Source organism: Alligator sinensis, unplaced genomic scaffold, assembly GCF_000455745.1.
Source record: "Alligator sinensis unplaced genomic scaffold, ASM45574v1 scaffold216_1, whole genome shotgun sequence".
NCBI classification, from domain to species: domain Eukaryota; kingdom Metazoa; phylum Chordata; order Crocodylia; family Alligatoridae; genus Alligator; species Alligator sinensis.
Genome location: NW_005841868.1, coordinates 2635375 through 2655005, shown reverse-complemented (window position 1 = coordinate 2655005; position 19631 = coordinate 2635375). Strand labels below are relative to the sequence as shown.

At 48.3% G+C, this 19631-nt stretch overlaps 1 protein-coding gene across 2 annotated transcripts in view; it reads left to right on the top strand.

Annotated features, from left to right (window-relative positions):
• The first annotated feature begins 8921 nt into the window (after nt 1-8921).
• Nucleotides 8922-19631, top strand: part of SDSL (serine dehydratase like) — a 13192-nt gene continuing 2482 nt past the window's right edge. Inside the window, exons 1-7 of one of the 2 annotated variants that reach the window (XM_025192801.1) lie at nt 8969-9024; nt 9431-9630; nt 11710-11895; nt 12514-12553; nt 13773-13912; nt 14688-14776; nt 16753-16980. In XM_025192801.1, the coding sequence (XP_025048586.1) occupies nt 9535-9630; nt 11710-11895; nt 12514-12553; nt 13773-13912; nt 14688-14776; nt 16753-16980 (779 nt within the window). In that variant the 5' untranslated portion in view covers nt 8969-9024; nt 9431-9534. Of the gene's footprint in view, nt 9025-9430; nt 9631-11709; nt 11896-12513; nt 12554-13772; nt 13913-14687; nt 14777-16752; nt 16981-19631 lie in introns of both variants that reach the window. The other variant, XM_006016797.3, reaches the window with a different exon arrangement.

Below are 19631 nucleotides of genomic sequence, written 5' to 3'. Positions count from 1 at the left end.
CATTAGCTAGCAGACCACATGGTGGCTATGGTCCATGCTGTGGGACAGGACAGAGGCAGACAGGCTTTTTAGAGCTAATCAACAGGTAGTATAATGTCCTTCCTTGGAAGAGCTGTTTAACAAGAGCTCCATTAATTAATGGAGAGAAGCTTTGTTTTCTTAATGAGTTGATTAACACTGAGTTAGGGGTGATAAACATTCCCTGCTGGGCTGCTACGGGGAGGGGGGAAATCCTGCTGGGGCTTGGCCATGCCCCACTCAGCTCAGCACTATGGAAGTAAAGGGAGGGCTACTCTAGCACCTCCCAGCTTGTAGCCTGAGCTATTGCAGGCATGTGCCTGCATTTCTGGGATGTCTGTCTGGTTACAAAACTGATTTAGCCTAGCCAGGTTAGACTAACTTGCAAAGATTGAATCAACTCAGACTCAGGCTTTTTGAATTTCTGTCCTTAGCCTTAGGGGCTGAAGGTGACAAAGAACAGGAAAGGCTCCACAGATGCAGCAGGGAATGGAAGTGTGTTTTTGTATGTGGTAGAGAGTGGAAAGCAAAGCAAACTTGCCTCAGGAATCCTATTTATTATTACTGATAATGTCCTGGTGCATAGTTTCCCCATGGAGATATTTGGCACTGAATCCCTTTGAGCAGCTCATCCCGTCGCTGGCATCTACTAGGTAAAAATCAGGCTGAGAACAGACAGAGAACTCAGAGGGAGGTGGCTTTGCCAATGTGGCCCCTTGTGTGAGGTCAGGCATCAAGAAAAAGGCAATAAAAATAAATAAGTGGCCAGTTTCAAGCATTCTCTTCATCTCCTAGAGTCCTCAGTTGCTCTGATGATGAGAGCCAGTGCCTCCCAGGCTCCTGTGAATTAAGTAAATGCTGTTACTCCTGAAGTACAGAGTGAGGCAGTCCTGGCTCCCAGTCCTGTGCTCAGACTGCAGTTCCCTCTATCATTTGTCATCACTCAGTGTACATTGAGAATATGAGGAAGAGAAGACACTTACCAGCTAATCTTCAAGCCAAGCTGCAGGGTCTTTGGCTAATGTGTGTCCTGATGCCTTGTGGTCTTGCTGCTGCTGTCCAGTGCAGGAATTAACAGAATGGCTGGTCTCCTCTGGGCTCTTTGCAGCCTCTAGGAGCCTTTGGAGCCACTGTCTCAATGGAGGATGCTGTCCTTTGGCTAGCTTTATAGGCCTGTGGTCTCTGCTTGGTGGCCAGTTGGGATCCAGAGTGGGGCACTGCTCCCTTTCACACCCTGGTGCTGATGTCATTCTCCTCTCCTTCTCAGCAATGAGATACTAGCTAAAAGGACCCCAGCAGAAACAAGACCAAAACAGAAGACACTGGGGAGCGGGGAAGAGGGTGAGGAGGGAAGGGGAGGATGGGGAATTCTTCCAGCTCTTTGCAAAAGGGCAAGAGCCTATTTCAGGCACTCCAATACCAAAAGGAGGTGATGTGTACACAGGCACTGGGGAGGGGAGACTGCCTCACATAAAGGTTCCCTGAGTCAGATGTTTCAGAGGCAGCTCAAACCAGGTTGAGGAGCTGGGGCTGGAATTCAGCATAGGGGAAGAATACCTCTCCCCCTCCCCCAGGGGCTGGAGCTGCTGTCTGGGGCCCTTTGCATTCAGAGGACATTGAGTTCCTCTGCTTTCTCTGAGACTCAACACAGAGAGAAAAATGAAACTTTAAGGGCCAAGGGCTGCCTATTAAATTGGGATCCTTGCTCCTTCAAGTTCTCTCTCAGTCTGGTGGCTTCTTTTTCCTTCCCCACTAGCCTTGGATAGATTTTCTTCTACACAACAAATGACCTTGCAAGAGACAGTGATTACACTATCTTGCATGGGGGAGAAAGAAATAGGGCTTTGGGGTTTCGTGTTGGACTCCACTACTGACTTTTTATCTAATTACAGTATAGTCAAATTAGTTAACTTTGCTGGGATTCCATCTATTTTCTCCATCACTGTGTTGTCCGAGCACTTCCCCACACTTTCAGATGAGAAAATGATAGCAATCTCTTGAGCATTTTGGTTTGTAGAAGGGATAGCCACTGTATGCTTTGGTTAGCCTGTGTGAGTGTGTGAGCACCAGCAGGATAGAGGCAGGTGCATGGTATATGAAGAACACAGTGGCCAAGCTCATTCAAAGAGGTGAACTTTGCATTTAGTTGTGAACATGAGGAGACTTGTGGCCTGCTTGCTGTCACAGGGACAAGTTCCAAAGAGGAGGTGCAGCTTCTGTTGGGTTCTGCCTCCTGCATGCACGAGACTCCTCAATGCCTCACCCATTACAGTCTGGTGGAATATGACTGCTAGGGGTGGTTACGGTGATGGCATCTCAAATAGCATGTGAGGTACCGAGTGTCAGAAGCAAATCTGTACCCTGGACTCTGCATTCAGCTGGAACCAGTGCAGAGAGCAAAGTGAAGGGGCAATAGGCATGTGCTGACCTAGCAGACAGCCTGATGTATTTTGTACCAGTAGGAGTCTTTTCCAGGAAGCATGCAGATATAATGAGCCTGGTTTCTCCCCTAGTGGCACAACCTTAACACCAGTCTAGGATGGCATTGAAGACCACTCCTGATTTACCCTGCAGCAGGTGATGGGACAATCTGGCCCACTGAACTCCAATAAGCAAGCACTGAGGTCACAAATGCATAGTCCCATGTGTTGACCCCAACACCAAGCTAGGGACCACAGCATGATATCACTGAGCCTTCTGTACCCAGCAATAACACAGTTCCCATGATTTTATCATACAGCACACTTTATTAAACTTCTGCAAAAATAAATATAGCTAGACTATATATGAGAACAAAATGCAGATAACACATTCCATGAATTATAGTTGGATAGACTCTATTCTTAATTATACTTAACAGACACAAGCAGTCTTATGTAAAACTGAGTACCCTTTAACCTCCCCCCCCCCCACTGAAATCCTAAAAGTCCTCACAGGTGAATCTTTCCCAAAACAGAAACTAAATTCTAAGAGTCAAAGGATCCATAAAACATGTGCAGATGGGAACCTCAGCACAGGGCAAAAGAGGAACCCACCCTTGATCTCTGATTTACTGTTCATTCCCCTACAGAATAACATTTTACAAATTATCTGCTTAAAAACCTAAGCCAAATATGGGAATGAAAGAATATCATGGTGTCACCCCACTTGCCAAGATGGTCCACATTGACTCAATACCTTTATGAAGATTATGCCCCCACACACATTGACTCAGTCCTTTTATGAAGATTATGCCCCACTTAATCTGAAGGTCTGCATATGGATCTCTGTCTAGTAGGTTGGGTTACAATCATCAGGCCAGTCACAGGTGCAGGATGTGACACAGGAGATAAATTTGTCACAGAGCCTCTCTCTTCCTCCTGGCATTGTGCCTATCTTATCTGGGTTTAATGTTAGCCATGTGTTGAATTTAGCTGGGCATTGGGCAAGCTAGGAGATGGTGCTGTGAATGGCATGAGTACTAAATATTGTTTCTGGCCAGAACTGCAGCTGAGAGCATCTCCTTAGCTTCTCCAACAGCTTCATGTTGATGTTGGGTAGCATCAGAGACAGGATTGGGCCTCCCTGGTTGAGGATTATGCAGGGGATGGATGAGGAATACCTGTTCACCTTACAGCCCTTCGGTGCCAAACAATAATATGCTGTAGTCAGTGGTTTTCAGTGATAGAGAGGGTCTGGAAAGATAGGCAGTAGGAAAGTTTTGTTTTTCTTCAGGGAAAGAATGGGTATGTGGGTTGGGACAGCAGTGGCCCAAGGAAATGGAACCACTTGCACAAGGTCACAGGAAACATATGGACACATGAAGACCAAGAACTTCTTGGACTTCCCAGAGCTCGAGGTTCTGCTTTTACCATAAATCCAGGCTTCCTTTTTTACTATGCAGAAGCTGCGTCTGCTATTGCCCAACACAGAGTAATTGCTGATGCACCTCAGTGCTGAGCTTCACCCCCCTTTGCTATGCCCATCCTGGGTCCCCAACACAGAAATTCTGGCCGTGTCCCTTAGAACTTGACTCTGTGCCTCCCGCTGCTCTATTCCTAGGATCCTCTGAATGTTGTCAGCTCACCTTGCTCTCTCTAGTTGTCCCTCAGAGGCTAGGAGGAAGCCCTTTTGGCCATGAACAAAAAGTGAAGTTATAGCACAGCTCTCCAGAACTGAAATTCTCATGCACTGAGACCCTCCAAGTCTTCATTATGCCCCTGACTTGGATACTCAGGACTTGGCTGGATAGCAAGTCAGCCACCTGGACATACTCTGCCAGCCAGCATACTTTAGCTTTAACAACATGCACTCTAGCCCTAAACTAGGGAAGCTGGAACCTAAGAGCTACAGTGCTCATCAAATGGAAGGCACATGCCCATGACTGCCATGCATGGAGTGTGCCTGGGTTTGTGACCATGGGGATCTAGCACTCTTTGGCCTTGTCCTTTCACCTGACTCTTGGAGAGTCTGGTTTCCAAGAAGCAGGACATGAGGGGTTCCCTGGTTTGGAGCTATCCCATGTGCCAAGGCAGGGGCTGGAATATGTGGGGGCTGTTTGGGCTCAGGAGGAGAAATAAGGCAAAGGTGGTGGATTTGCTGTCTAATTTCTGTTTCTTAATTCACCCCAGCAAGGGCTGGCTCATAGAGCTGGCCAAACACATTACCGGGGGGAGATCAGTAGCTCTCACCTGCCATGTGAATGGGATAATTCTTGTGCAGCGTGGGAGCTGCTTAGTGCTGACTGGAGGGTCTCCTGGGGAATTGGGGGGTCTCTTCCCTCTTATAGCCAGTCTCCTTAGCGTCTTCTTCAGTGGCCAACCCTGTCCCCCTGATGCCTACTTCTGGACACCTTCCTCCGCAGGCAGCATGGCAGGACAGTGTCATGCTAGGCAGGGGTGAGTCAGTGTTGGGTCTGCCTTCTGGAGGGGGAAGGGGATTCAGGGCCTCTTTCATTTATCTGTGCCAGCCCTTGCTCTCCCTTGGTGACTGGGGGAAAAAGATTCAAATCTTGGCAGGAAACCTCCCTGGAGCTTGGGGACAGAACAGGACTCCCGCTCCTGCAGGGAAACACAAGGATGGGCCAGCACTCAGCAGACAAACTGTATAACCATTTAAAGGATGCAGCGCTGAAGAGCCTGAATCAATATTTGCTCCTGATCCTGTGCTGGTCCAAAGGTTTCGCAACTGACTTCAGTGGGAGCAGGTCAGGCCCTTGGGTCTTCTGAAGGCTGGACCACCACACACTTTTCATTTCTGTGCTCGAAGTTTTTTGATTTGTCTGAGTGCTGGAGAGCTATGGGTGAGCTGCCTCTATAGAAAATACTAGAAGCCTGTGTGAGGCAGCTGGAAACATTCTTCTTATAATTTTCTTTTTCTGGGTCTACCCATGCCACTCGACTCCAGAGAAGAAGTGGAGGGTTAAGGTCCGGGCAGTAGGAGAACTGAGCTCACTTTCTTAAGAGACCTCAGCCAAGCCACTAAAGGTGAGATTATTTTTTCTGAAGCTCTCAGCACTGGTCTGACTGAGATCCCATTGAAGTCAGTGGTGAAGCTCCCATTGATTTCAGTGGTGGCAGGATTAGGCCAGCACTAAAAGCTATTCAGAATAGTGCTTTTAGTGGCAGATGGCAGTGCTGAGTAGCTTTCAATAAGCTAGCTCAGATCCCCTCAGAAGTTCACTAGCGGAGGCCAGACAGAGTCTACAAGTGGGGCGGTGTGTCTGGAAGTGGGATTGCCCTGCAAAAAGTCTAGGAACCACCATGATACACTCTAAGAAGTCTCCACCGAGCACGTGCAAACAGATTTCTCTAAAGGCCTGTAGGTTGGCTAACTTTGTGGTAAAGGCACATCCATGACACAAAGGTTACCTTTGCATTATCCTTACTGTATCCTGTATTTCACTGATCTCATGCTGGGTAGGGTTATTGGAGCAAGGGAAGGATTTGTGGGACATCACCTTATTAGGTCTCATATTAGTGGAGATGGAGAAAGAAAGCATTCTTCTGTTGGGGAAAAGGGCCATATGTGGATCGCTTAGAAATTCTCAAAGCAACAACTGTATTAGCCGCTAACACTGTTTTAGGTGACATATATAGATGTAGCACAGACTATAGTACCAAGCGTGTTCTTCAGCTCTAGGGAGTATGAGGATCTGTAGGCTGCAGCAGAGCAATACAGGTCTGCTTGCAAAGCCTATGGTCATTGGCTTCAATTTCAGGATAATAAATGAACTCTTTGGTGCTTAAACTTTCTGTCTTAGAAGCTGTTTTGAACCAAGACCAAAGAGGTAAAGTACTAGGGACATATAAGCAGTCAACATGGGGCTGCCCTGCTAGTAGCTGGAAGAGTGGTCTTTACATCCCCCTGTGAAGTCAGTACCCAGACAATACAGCTTGGGGTGTCTGCCACAGTCCTGGTCAGCTAACTCTGTGCCCAGGTCTTGGTGGCAGGCATATATCAGTGGCCATTGAGCTGCTCCCTTCAATTTGACTCTCATTATTAGGGGCAGGAAAGAGGCTGCTGGGGTTCAACTATTGGATTTTGGACCCTGTGTTTTTAAATGGCTAGAGTGAACTTTCTAAAACTCAGTGCTTAAATTGCACTTGCTGATTATGTACTTACTAAAAGGTTATCTGTTCATGGAGACATGCATATCATTATGCAGCTCTGTGTTAGCAAACATGTATACATGTGGCAACTGCACATATGTTTTTACATGTCCATGTCTATACACTATCACCACCCCAGTTTGTGTCGGGGTGCCCATGCCCATTTTGTACATGCAGTTCTTCAGCCAGGCATTTACCAGTTGGTTTTGTCCATATGCATGCCACACGCAACACTGGTTTTAGGGTTAAGTACATCTGCATGTAAATCTTTCTGTCATGGACTGCTGCCAAACATTCCAGGGATGTCTGAGTGGGAGACTCCCACTGAGCTTCTGCACATATTGGGAAGTGCATCCTTCTTTCCAAATGCTTCCATGGTATGGCAATAGAACAACAACTGAACAGAAGCAGTGAGAGAGACCCAGCAGAGAAGAAATTAAAGTTATTATACCTTGAGGCAGATTGGGTATTTTATGCATGTCTAGAAAGCAGCAGGAGATGCAGGGGTGGGTGAGGTGGGAGCTCTGGCTTCCTGGCAGTGAAGGGCCAGGTATCGCCCTGAGCAATGCTCTGTCTGTTGCAATGATCTATCTGTAGTCCAAAGCCAGGCTGCCTGTATTCTCACAGAGCATTTTATCTCCTGATGCTGAGAGGTGAAGTCATAATATGGCCTTGCAAGAGTCAAGCTAAGCCCAAGGACTTGCTCACTTTCTCACAAAGCTCAGTTTGCAGGAATCACAATACATCTGTGAAAACCAAGGGTATCCCTTGGAGGGATCGTGGACGCTTACAAGAATTACACATGACACTCAGGTGATCATATAAGAGGAAACTTCAAGTTGAAGTCCAGCCAGTTTTACAAAATAAGCTCCAAGCTTTACCTTAGACCACGCTGCAGGGCAATTGTCTTTGTTTAAAATACTATTTTCTGATGGTTTTCCACATTACTACATGGAAGACCAAAGCTAAGGCACATCTGCATTGCAGGGGTTGCAGTCTGCCCAGACCTACTTCATCAAGTTTAAACTAGCCAGCTTGAGTCCTGCTAGCCATGTAGCAGCAACGGCATGTGCTCAGCTTGGGCATAATGCCTATTCACTCAGCTTCTTGGATGGTTGTGCACCTGAGCCCAGTGCTGTCACAGCTACACTGCTAGCAGAATCCAAGCCTGCCAGTGTAGAGCTCTCTAGGCTGCCTCTACATGAGCTGCTATAGCCATAGTGAAGGTATCATAGACATTTATGAAAGCACCCAAGTGACTTAGAAGCCAAAGTCTTGTTTCAAAAGTGACCAGGTCCTCTAAAGCAGGGTAGTCAACCTGTGGCTCAGGTGCCACAAGTGGCATTGACAGCCTCTGTGTGTGGCACATGGCAGACTGGGGTCGGGGGCAGGTACCACAGTGGCAGATAGGGCAGGGAACAGAAAGCAGCCCATCAAATCAGGCAGGGAGCACAGAGCAGAAAGCAGAGCAGCAGCCTACCTGATTTGACAGGGTAAGGGAAACAGAGTAGAGTGGTACTCAGGGAGGTGTTGGGGCTAGTTTGTGGTACTCCTGCCAAAAAGGTTGTCCCCCAATGCTCTAGAGTCTTTAGGTGCCTAATGCCCATTGATTTCAAAGAGGGCTAGATCCTGAGGAAATGAGGTGCCTAAAAATCTCGGAGGATCTGGGGCCAGATGTTATTCCACCTATTCAGCATCTAAATGGATTTTGGTGACTAAATGCAATCCTATTCCACCTTGCTCAAGTCCCTGAAAATCCATGAATGCATCTGCTTTTGTAGCTTCCCATCATTTGACTCTTCAGACTGAGACATGCAAAGCAGGAAGGAGGAGGGGGACTCCACCACCTTTTACATTAAGAGTTTTTCAGGCATTGAGCAGAGTGGAATAGGATCTCACTTAGATGTCTAAATCCACTTAGATTAGATGCTTACTCTAGATGCATCTAATCTTAGATGCCTAAAAGGTGGAATAAGAGAGTGCAGGGAGAAGAGGGAAATATTTTGTAATCATAGAATCTTAGAAAACGAGGGTTAGAAAGGACCTCAGATCATCTAGTCCAGCCCCCTGCTCCAAGCAGGACCATCCCCAACTAGGATCATCCCAATATTACAGATTTTACAGATATTACAACATTACGAGATTACAGATTTTCTTGTAGTCTCATCCAGTCCTGGTTATTTGGGGTGCTGTTTGCACCCAGAGTGGGTGGATCACTCTGTGGGCAGGAGTGGCCTCATTAATCTGACAATGTCTCTTTAACATCACTCTCATTTTCTCATTAACTCTGCTTCCTGCCCTCCCATTCTTCAACTTTGCTCTGTTGTGCGCTGGTCCGGGTCACTGACTCCTTTCCATCTCTGTGTGCAGGGAAGTTGTTTCCTTGGGGTCTGGAAAAAGCTAAGCGTGAATCAAGGTAAATATTCCTACTAGGGAGCTTGCAGGCAGAACATATCCCCAGGGACAGTCACTGCCACTATGCAAGCCTGCTGACAGTCAAAGCAGCTGGGGACATAGCTAAAGAGGGCTTGGAGTGCTTGAAGTCCAGGAGCCAATCCCGTGCTTGCTTCCGGGGGTGTCTCCAGGCCACTTGTTTTGCTGCAGCCTGGTTCTTTCAGGGACTAATATTTTCAACCCTCCCTGAACCAAGACGGTCTCTCCTGCACATGAAGGAGACTGTCCTGTTTCCCTAGCAGCTGGAGTTGGAGAGAGATATAAGAGAAAGCTTTGCTTTGGAGTATGGAGGAGCACAGTATAAAGTGGGGGTGGGAGCCTTGGAGGCAGTAAATGAGAAATGAGTGATCTTTACTGTATTTCTGCAGCCCTCAGGTGGTCAAGCCTTTGACACCTAGTTAAAGCTTCTGATCTGGGGAACTCTGAATATCTGGAGACTACATGGGTTGCAGCCGCCTTTTATTGCTGCGTGATGCTGTGCTCTCAGATCTGCCTTCTGGAGAATATAGAGAGCAGCTCAGGAAGAAGAATCCTTGATTTGGGTAGAAAGGAAATCCCAGAGGTGGAGGTGGGAGCTGGTGCCCTGTTTTCCAGTAAAAATGACATTCTGATTTATTTAAAAATCACCTTGATGCTCTGGTGAGAGGTTTGATTGGACAGGCAGGCAGATGGGCTTCCAGTTCTTCAGGAACACTGTAGGGGTTTGCCAAAGGGTCAAATCCCAGTTTGCCAATTCCCTTTCTGCTCCTCTGGTAGCATACAAATGTCTTAAGAGGCAGGCATGGCAATAGTTGGCATGGAACTGGCATGAGGGCTTTACAGTAACCTTATTTCCAGGCCACGGTATAGGAAGCAAGTTAGGGGCAGGGAGGGGATGTGGCTGAAGTGCACTGTATTACTTCTTGCTTCCACTGAGGCCCTGGAAAGTGCTGTATGTTAGAGCAGCTCAAAGTTTGCTCTAAATTACACCAGGAGCCCTTGAGTATATGGAGTACAAAGGTAGTTTAGGCTGTTCTCCTTGCATCATTTCTATTCCCAGCACAGGAACAGAGTAAATGAAAATCAGGCTGCCAGTGTCTAACATGGAGCAAGGTGGGCAGAGCTGTGGCAAGAGGTGTTGCAGGATGGGCCAGGAGGCATTGCAGAGGCTGTGTCAGTGCCTAGCATAGATATAATAAGTCCATCACCTGTCTCCAAGGTTTGCTCCTTTACTGCATCCATGGCTGCTTTAGGATTCCCAGGTGACAGCACCTGCCAAGTGTGTTCCTTATCACCTGCACTGAGCACAGAAGCTGAGTCCTTTCCTGCAGTTATAGGGGGCTGGGCCTCCTTTATTGTGCCTTTCACATCCCCTATTTATATCACTGCCACAGGGTGTCTGTGAGACAGCACATTCAGACCTCTGGAACAGCTAGTGCACTGTACAGCAGCCCTGCAGCAGGTCCATGCTTTGTGAACTTCACTGTCAGCTGAGTGATGCCTGGGGGAAGCCTAAGGATTTGGGTTTAATCATGAAAGTCCAAAGTAGTTGAGACCCCAGTGCTAGAGAGGCTTCCCTTTAGGATGCTGAGGCACTTTAGCCTAGTGGAAATGCTCCAGCTATCACCCCCACCTGCAATACATGGAAGTGGCGTGGCAGCTAGGCATGCTTTCTGGAAGAGAAGCCTGGATGTGGGACTCATTTCCTTCCTGAGTTTGCTAGTGTCTAAATCTGAAGAGCCTTCAGGTCCACCTGTCTGCCTGACTTTCCCCTGGGGAGGAAGAGATCCCTGGGTGGGCGGACTGATTTGGAAGCCAGTGTTAGAAATAGTCTTCTGTCTGTGGTGGTGGTATTTCCTCCTGAGTTTACAGGCAGAGCAACCAGTATGTTGCCATGACTTGTGAAGCTTCTTGTTCATTGTAATGATCACCACTATTTTCTCCTTCCATCCAGTATCCTGTTAGTATGTTTTTGATCTCTGTGTAAAAGGGCCCAGATGCACCCTCCATCAATGACATAAGTTTGCTTGGTCTCTATAAGCAGCATTACACAGCATGAGAAGCTCCTCTCCCAAAGATCAACCCAACCAGCAGCCATATCCCAACAATCCCTTGGCCCTTGGTGAGGCCCTGCATGCTGGAAATTGCACTTAAGGAAAGGCAGATTAAAGTTGCCTTTTAGTGAAACTGAAAAGCAGAAGGAACTGCATTGAACTACTCTGAGAACAAGGCAATGTCAAAAGCCCCAGCACATGTGAACACAGAAGAAACCCCTTTGTCTCTTATTCAGGGATGAAATTTCCTCAAGGGGATTTTGAACCATCCTGGCATGGAGTAACCTAGAGAAGAACAGCACAGCAATCTGGTCATTATCTCTAAGGTGCTAGCAATAAGCTTTGGACATGTAGAGAGATTTTAAGCCAGACTTTGCTCTTGCCCTCAGTTTGACTTCATGGCCAAGCCGAAAGAGCAAATTTGGCCCTGCTAGATTTTCCTGTGCCCTTCTCTGAGTGTGGTTCAATGAAAGCTGTAGGCTGGATCATTTTACCTATGCCAATGTAAATTCAAGATAGCTCCATTAACTTCCAGTCAGGGGAGATCTACGCTGGTGTAACCCAGAGTAACATAGGACCTCTAGTCTCTCCAGCCTTCTCTCATTGCCTTGTAGGTGTCTGCTGTGGCACTGATGGCAATACCAGTGGAGAGAGATGGGAGAAAGTTCCATGTGGTTACTCCTGTGCTGGAGAGCCTGGCTCTGTCAAAGGCTGCAGGCACCAAGGTGTTCATGAAGATGGAGAACGTCCAACCATCAGGCTCCTTCAAGATACGAGGCATCGGCTACTTCTGTCAGGAGGTAAGCATCACATAGAGATGAGTAAGTTCCAATATCCCTGTAGTGACATTTGTTATCTGGCAGCCTTTGGTGGCATAAGTAATGTGCCATGAGTATGTAGAGCAGAAGTATATGTGTGTATTTGTGTGTGCTAAGTTGGGGGAGCAAAGTGTGTGGTGGGGGGGGGAGGTGAGTTCATGCACACACAGTGAGTGTTGAATGAGCTTCTGTTTGCTTGTGAAATAGTGTAGACTGCATCTGCAGGTGATGCAAAATTAATTTGGACCTATATGTCTGGTGGGAAAAATGCTATAACATGTGTGTGGGGTACAACATAGATTTGTATGGGTTTGCAAAATGGGGTTGAATGCATTAGTGTTTGTGTGTGCATAGCCCTGCAAAGTGCAGTTGTGTGTTTGTGTGTGCATGTGTGAGGTGGAACAAGATGCTCTTGGGTATGTCTGAGGGTGCAGAGCCCAGGTGTAGGTGGCACAAAAGTGTGACTGTGGAGTTGGAGGAAGTGAGGAACTGTCTGTGTAATACAATCTGTGCAACTTCCTTCTGACCCGTGTTTGGAACATAGCTGAAATGTGAAAGATGAGTAATGTGAATGCTAAACTCTCCTCTCTCTGATTTCAGGCTGCCAAGAAGGGATGCAAACATTTTGTTTCTTCATCAGGTAAATTCAACTTAAGATATTCTTCTTTCTTGGGATGTGCGGCAAGGCATGGTCCTTCTCATCTATCACCTGACTCCTGGAGGAGATGGCCCCAGAGCTCCTTGCTCACAGATGGAGATTTGTTTAAAACAGAGGGAGAAAACTACCTCAATGCCCACCCTTCCATGGCCTGCATACGGGCATCCCAATACAGGACAGAAGACACTCACATCTGGCCCTCAGAAAGTTGCCCAGGCAGGGGGAACCTCTGTGTGACGATGCCGGGTTTCCTAGCTATATGTCTCATTTTAGACCCATGACTTAGCATTTCTGGCCCTAGTAATAAACAGAGAGGACAGCAGGTTTGGGAATGGAATATGAGATATAGGTCCTGGATCAAGAAGGATGGATCAGGCCTAAATGAGAGATACGATGGCATGGAAAGCAGGAAGTTCACACTCACATCCCTGTTAGGTGCACTGTTACTCAGCATAGGCTATTCTGGTGGTTCAGAGGGATTGGGTTGGATTGGTGGGTTCTCACCACACTCTCCTTAGTGTTACCTGGGTCATTACAACATCCAGAGACTAGGGAGAAAATAAACCCCCATGAGGAAAAGCTCCCCAGACAGCAAAGGGTAATTATATGCAGTGTGTTAACTTACAGATCCCATGGCTCTAGCACCCCTTTGACTTCAGGCCTTGCCCCCTCCCTGTCCCTTCTCCCCCCCTCCCAGAGACAGACGGTGTCTGGTCATGTCTGTGTGGTGCGTGCACTGAAGATGAATAGGAGTAGAGTTTCCAGGCTGGCACATTAACATTGCTTTATTTGAACAGTCCAATCCCAGGTCTGTTTGAGGCTCAATCTAGTGTCCTGGTGCCACTCACAGCTCCCTGACACCTCTGGCTGAGGGGACCATCTCCCCATGATCTTTTCCATCCCCACATGGGGAAGAGCCAAGATGGATTCTGTAAGGTCTGTACCAAGGGGTCACAATGCCCCACGGTCATCACCCTGTGCTCTACAGCCTGCTTCATTGTAGAGCCAGGCCTGAGCCCCAGATCCAAATATCCCCCATCTAGGCATGTGCATGCTGAGACCCGGGGCAATGTCCATTCCAGGCACTGTGACCAAAATCCATAAGTCCATGAATCTGATCTTTAGCCACTCCTGTGGCCCTTGGTGGTCCCTTTATCCCCTCCCCTGGAGTTCGCTGAACCTTGCCTCCCTGTTTCTGCAGGGGGGAATGCTGGGCTTGCCACTGCCTATGCTGCCAGGAAGCTGGGGATCCCTGCCACCATTGTGGTTCCCAGCAGCACCTCAGAGGCTGTGTCGCAGCAGATGAAAGAGCATGGGGCAGAGGTGGAAGTTTTTGGCAAGGTACCTGGGAACGTGGGTTAAAAACCATGCTTAGCAAGCCCCAGCAGAACGGTAGTGGGTACAATAACTGCTGAAGAAGGCTGGGGCTGTGAACCTGTGTGATTCTAGGATGTTGCCCTCTGGAAATGGACCATCCCAGGGGCCTGTCTCACCCTATGTTTCTACTTTTCCCAGCATTGGACTTACTTTAAAGTGGTACTGAGACAATATTGCAGATAGTAATGTAACATGATGGGCCAAATCCCATCCTCATTCGTCCCTGGCAACCTAACGCAAATCAGAAGAATAATGTGTCTTCAGGGATGTAAAGAGGAGCAGGATTTGGCCTGATGTATTAGTTCTGATCCCTGTGATTTCACACATGATCAAAACATCTTGGAACCTGATTCTCCTTCTTCCCCAGCTTTCTGTTGGCATAATGTGGTAAACCAGTATGACTCCTGACTGACTTCAGCATGAAGGCAGTGTAGGCTTGCATCTCATAGACTACCCAAATCATAGCTGCTTCAGCACAACAGGGGATCTGGCCCTTTTGTTATAATGGAATCATCCCTGGCTGGTCTCTGCAGGAAGCAAGACAGGGTGCTCACGCCTAGCTGTCTCCAATGATCAGGGCCCAGCCATGCTAGATGCTGGTTGTAGGCATCATGGAAAGATAGTCCTGGCCCTGGAGGGTTCCCAGTGTACATGGCTGCTAGGTGTCCCTGGGTGAGCGAGCAATGGTTGGTGAAGGCAGCATATTCATAAAGTCTCCCCTGCTTCATTGTACTGGCAGGTCTGGGATGATGCCAACATCAGAGCTTTGGCACTAGCAGAGACAGAAGGCTGGATCAGCATCCATCCCTTTGACCATCCTTTGATCTGGTGAGAGAGGTCAGGCATATATCCCTTCACTCCTGGGGCCTCACTGCCCTCCCTGCTCCCTGGGGCCATGTCTGAGGAATCACTCTGTTCTGGCCATCCCTGTTCTCTGTTTCCCTCGCAGGTTTCCCCCTCTCTTTCTTTCAAGCATTGGCTGTAATTCCCACGGCTTGTGCTGGCTTGCTCATAGTTATTTCATCAGTGGCTCCCTTGAAGCCATGGTACCAAATCAGGGCCTTGTTCCTGATTGACCCCTGTGTGAGATCAGGAATAAGCCAGCCTCTAGCACAAAGGAGAGACTGGCATAGTGAGGCAGAAAACACTGAGATGTTCCTGGGTTCACAAAGTTCCAGTGCCTGCCTGCAGGCCTGGCTGGGTGCCAGGCACTCTGGGGCAGTGGGTGCATCCAGGCCTGGGTTTGCCTAGCCCAGCAGATGCACATCAGCTGTCCAATTCCAGAGTGGGGAGCTGCTCGTCATAACTAGATCTCAGCTATGTGCGCTGTAGACAGCAGGCGTAGAGCAAGTGGGGGTTGGTATAGATCCCAAAGAATGGGGGTCTCTACAGGGCTGACGTGTTGCTCTCTGCCTTGTGCTCAGCAGCCATTGCTGGTCGTGTCTCTGCCTCGCTGTATCAGAACCTGAGCTGTGGGGAAACCCGTAGGGCCCAATTCAGAAAGACACTTAAGCAGATGTCCAAGTATGAGCCTGAGAGTTTCCTTGGCTCAGTGTATGCCATGGGGGGAAGGGACTCAGTGGAATGAAATGCATGTGTGTGCAGGGCTCTGCTCTCTTGGGGGTTATTTCAAACACTCATCCCTTGCCTTGGGGTGATGAAGCCTCCTCTAGCCATAGGTGAGGCAGAAGTTCATCCAGGAATGAGACACTGGGCCTGTTGCTTCCTTGCAGTCACAACTCACGTCCTGTCCTGTGGTCCTGCATGGTCTCTTCTCACATGGCTTCCCCACCCTCCTGTAGGATGGCAACATGAAGTCAGAGGCTGAGGTTGCTTCCATGTTGCTTTCTCTGGGGACACTGGGTGGGTCATTTCCTAACACTGATACTGGGAGAAGGATGCCATTCACAAAAAAGATGGCAGGACTAGCAGGGCAGAGGTGGGCAGAAATGGCTCAGTGACATGTGAGAATTGGTAGATAAAGTGTAGACAAGCCAAGAAATCCTGCAGCTGCCTCCAAGGGATGGCCCTAAGCAGGAAACTGGGAAATTGTGCTCTCCTTGCTGGATCTTAGCTGGAGTTTTTCAGTTATTTTCTTCTTGTCAGAAAATGCCTATTAATCAAAATCAACCCTGTTGTGGACACACGTGCTTTCTGAAGACACTTGAATTGGGGAGTGAGAGAAGCCTCTGCCAGAACATCTGATAGCCCAAGGGTTAATTTGCTACTAGGGGATATGGGAGCCCTGGGTGCCAGTGCCTGCTCTGATTCAAGCAGGGTAAATGCTCAGTCCTGGATCTCCAGCACATCTGGCAAAAGCCTCAGTTGCCAGCATATAGATATAGCCTGTCTTGTATTCAGTTCATATTGAGTTTTTATACAGTGTGGAAGTGGAAAAGCTCTGACAGGAGAGATGGAGAGTTGTGACCAGTTACATTTTCAGTTTATGTTGGAAGAAAAACAAATGTTGAAAACTTGAGAGTTTTCAGAAAATAGAATTCTTGTCCCTCGTCCTTCATCCCATGCTCGTCTCTATCTCCATCCTTTCATCCATGCATTCATGTTCCCAACCCTCTGCTGACTTTGCTTGGCTCATGCTACTGAGTGACCTGGTCAGCAGCATGTGCCTTGACCACCTTCCCTTTGCAAAGGAAGCTAAAATAGCTTGAGACAGGGAGTCTCAACCCCTCCATGGACACACGTTCAGATTCTGGCCCTCAGCCAGCAAAGTGGGGAGGCTTGGTATGGAGGCTGTCCATGGGTTGGTTTCTCATGGTTGCTTAGATGTCATCCTGTTCCCACAGGAAGGGACATGCTAGCCTGGTTAGGGAGCTGAAGGACTCTCTAGACACCAAGCCAGGAGCCATCATCCTGTCGGTAGGAGGTGGAGGGCTGCTAGCTGGAGTGGTGGCCGGCCTGCAGGATGTGGGCTGGCTGGACGTGCCCATCATTGCAGTGGAAACCAGAGGAGCTGACAGCTTCAATGCAGCAGTCCGGGCTGGGCAGCTGGTCACCCTGCCGGATATTACCAGGTAGGTGAGCTGGGTTGGAATGGGGCTGTTATGTACAACTGGTGGGCCCTGAATGGGGAAAACCTCCTGTTGTGAGGTTTGACAGCTCTGGAGGCTGGATTCTTCTGTTTACTCCTCAAATAGGTGAGGGAAATCATTCAATTTGGGCAGCACCTTCTGCTGATGGAGCACAGAACATATAAACAGGCACTCAATACACTACACCCCTCTCCCTTAGGTATGTAGTTCCATAAGTATTTGGGCTGGACAGTGACCCGTCTTGTGTGGCCCACTTCAGGGGTAACAGACATTTCACTGGCAACAGCAATAGGCTCCTTCAGCTGTTCTAGAGTAGCTTCAACAACTGGAAGTGTTGATGAGTCTAAAACAGTAGATGACGGACTTGTCAGAACTGGTTTCACTGGCAGTGCAACTCCTTCTGGTATTGCAGAAGTCACATTGTCTGAGACTCAATCCCGCATTTGGCCAATATGTCTGGGAAGCGTTTCTCCATCTGGAGTCTGGATCTCACATGATGCTGACCTGGTAGCTCCAAGGACAGGTGCAGGCATCCACTGCATCCCAGTCACATAGTTTGGGATGTACACAGGTTCATCTGGCTCAAAGGGTTTTTATAGGTGAAAGATCCAGTCTCTAGGAGAACTGGATTTCTTGCCTTGTCTGGTATTTTGCTACCAGATCTGGGTAAAGCAGATTCAAACAAGTTTTTAGCTGATGGTTCACTAGCAGGTCTGCAGGACTGTGACATGTAGCAGTGCATGGAGTTACATGTTGATGTGGTAAGAAATTCACTAATTGTTGGTTCTAATCACCATCAGCAATTTGCTTCAATGCACCTTCAGTAGTTTGGACCATCTGCTTGGCATGCCCATTTGATGACAGGTGGTATGACAGATAAGATTCCTCTCTGCAAACTTCTTAAATTCTGCAGAAGTGAATTGTGCAGCATTGTCAGACACAATGGTATTTGGAAGACCATGAGGTGAGAACAGCTGCCATAAAACACGTATTAAAGTGTGTGAAGTCATTGATGCAACAGAAAAAATTTCCAACCACTTTGAGAAAGGATCAACAACAATAAAGAATATTTGGCCTTGGAAAGGACCAACAAAATATATGTGCAGATGAAACCATGGTATCCTGGTTACTTCCCATGGATGAACTGGAACCTTAGCTGATGCATGGCATGTAGCTTGGCATGGTTCACACCTTCTTACTGTTTACTCAATGTCAGCATCTAACCTTAGCCACCAAATGTAACCTCTGGCAAGTGCTTTCATGTGAACAATCCCCAGATGTCCAGTGTGGAGAGCATTGAGAACTCGTGTTCAACCTGCATTGGGAATGACCACTTGGTTACCCCATAGGAGGCATCCTTTAAGGGCAGAAAGTTCATGCTGACATGTAATGAATGGCTTAAATTCATCTGCAACCTCTACTTAAATTCATCTGCAACCCCTGTTTAGGCTAACACTGGATCCTTAGCAGTCATATGTCGTCTGCCTGGAGAGCAGGATCAGATGAGGATTCTAGCACCAGAACTTCAGAGGGGGGAGGAACAGTGAATTCAGGACAGGATAATGGCAAACAACTCAGTGCATCTGCATTTGCTATTGACTTCCCAGGACTGTGATGAAATTTGCCAAAGGGCCCTGAATTCTCTGGCAGGCCATGCCCCCCACTTCTGGCAGCCTGAAGTAGGCTGCATAGATTATCTCTGTGGGGTGAATCCAGCCTGTGGGCTGTATATTGACACCCCTGCTATTGACCATTATCCATGCTCCCACTGCAGACCATCAGGGAGATATTACAGCCCCAGAAAAGTGAGAGTCCAACTGCGCAATGGTGCTTTGCTGGCCTTATAAGCAATGAGCTGCTATGTCTCAATCCAACACCTAACAGAGAAGACTTCACATTACAGACAAGCAACCAAGTGGGCACTGACTCTCCCCTTTTGGGGCAGTGCCAGCAGAGGGGCCAGGGACTGAACAGGCCCTGAAAACCCCTCTTCACCTTGAGGTGGTTTCCTTTCACTCCAGGTTAAGGCAAGTTTGCATCATATCTGACCTAGCTGCCTATGGCGTGTGGTGGGAGGACATCCCTCAGAAGCTGGGGGTAGCCAGCCACTAGGGCTGTGTGAAGCTTCAGGTGCTGATTTGATTCAGAGAAGATTCGGCCTGATTTGGTGGCCGAATTTTCGAATCCGAACCGAATCAGGGGACCAATTAAAAGGACCAAATCAATTCGAAGCTCTCTGAATCGATTCAGAAAAGATTTGGAGAGCTTCGGCGATTCAGGCAGTCCTCGCCCACCACAGCAGGGAGCTGGACCCAGTCTCCGACCTGGTAAGCAGAAGCGGGGGCGGGGAGGCTGGAGGAGCAAGGAGGGGACCGCTACCCCACCCACCCCAGCTCCTGGCCCTTTGGAAAAAACCTCTGGACTCACTGGGTGCTGCCTGGTGTGGGGTGATGCCTGCTGCCCCCCACTGCCCTGTGGTGTGTGGGGCTCTGTCATGAGCCCCCAGAAGCCCCGAGGCCGCTGCAGGAGCCAGTGAGTGCAGGGTTTTTGCTTTGTTTTTTTTTTCTTAAAGGGCCAGAGCTGGGGCAGGCAGGGCAGCCATGGGGGAGGCTGGGAGAGTATGGGGAGGGGAG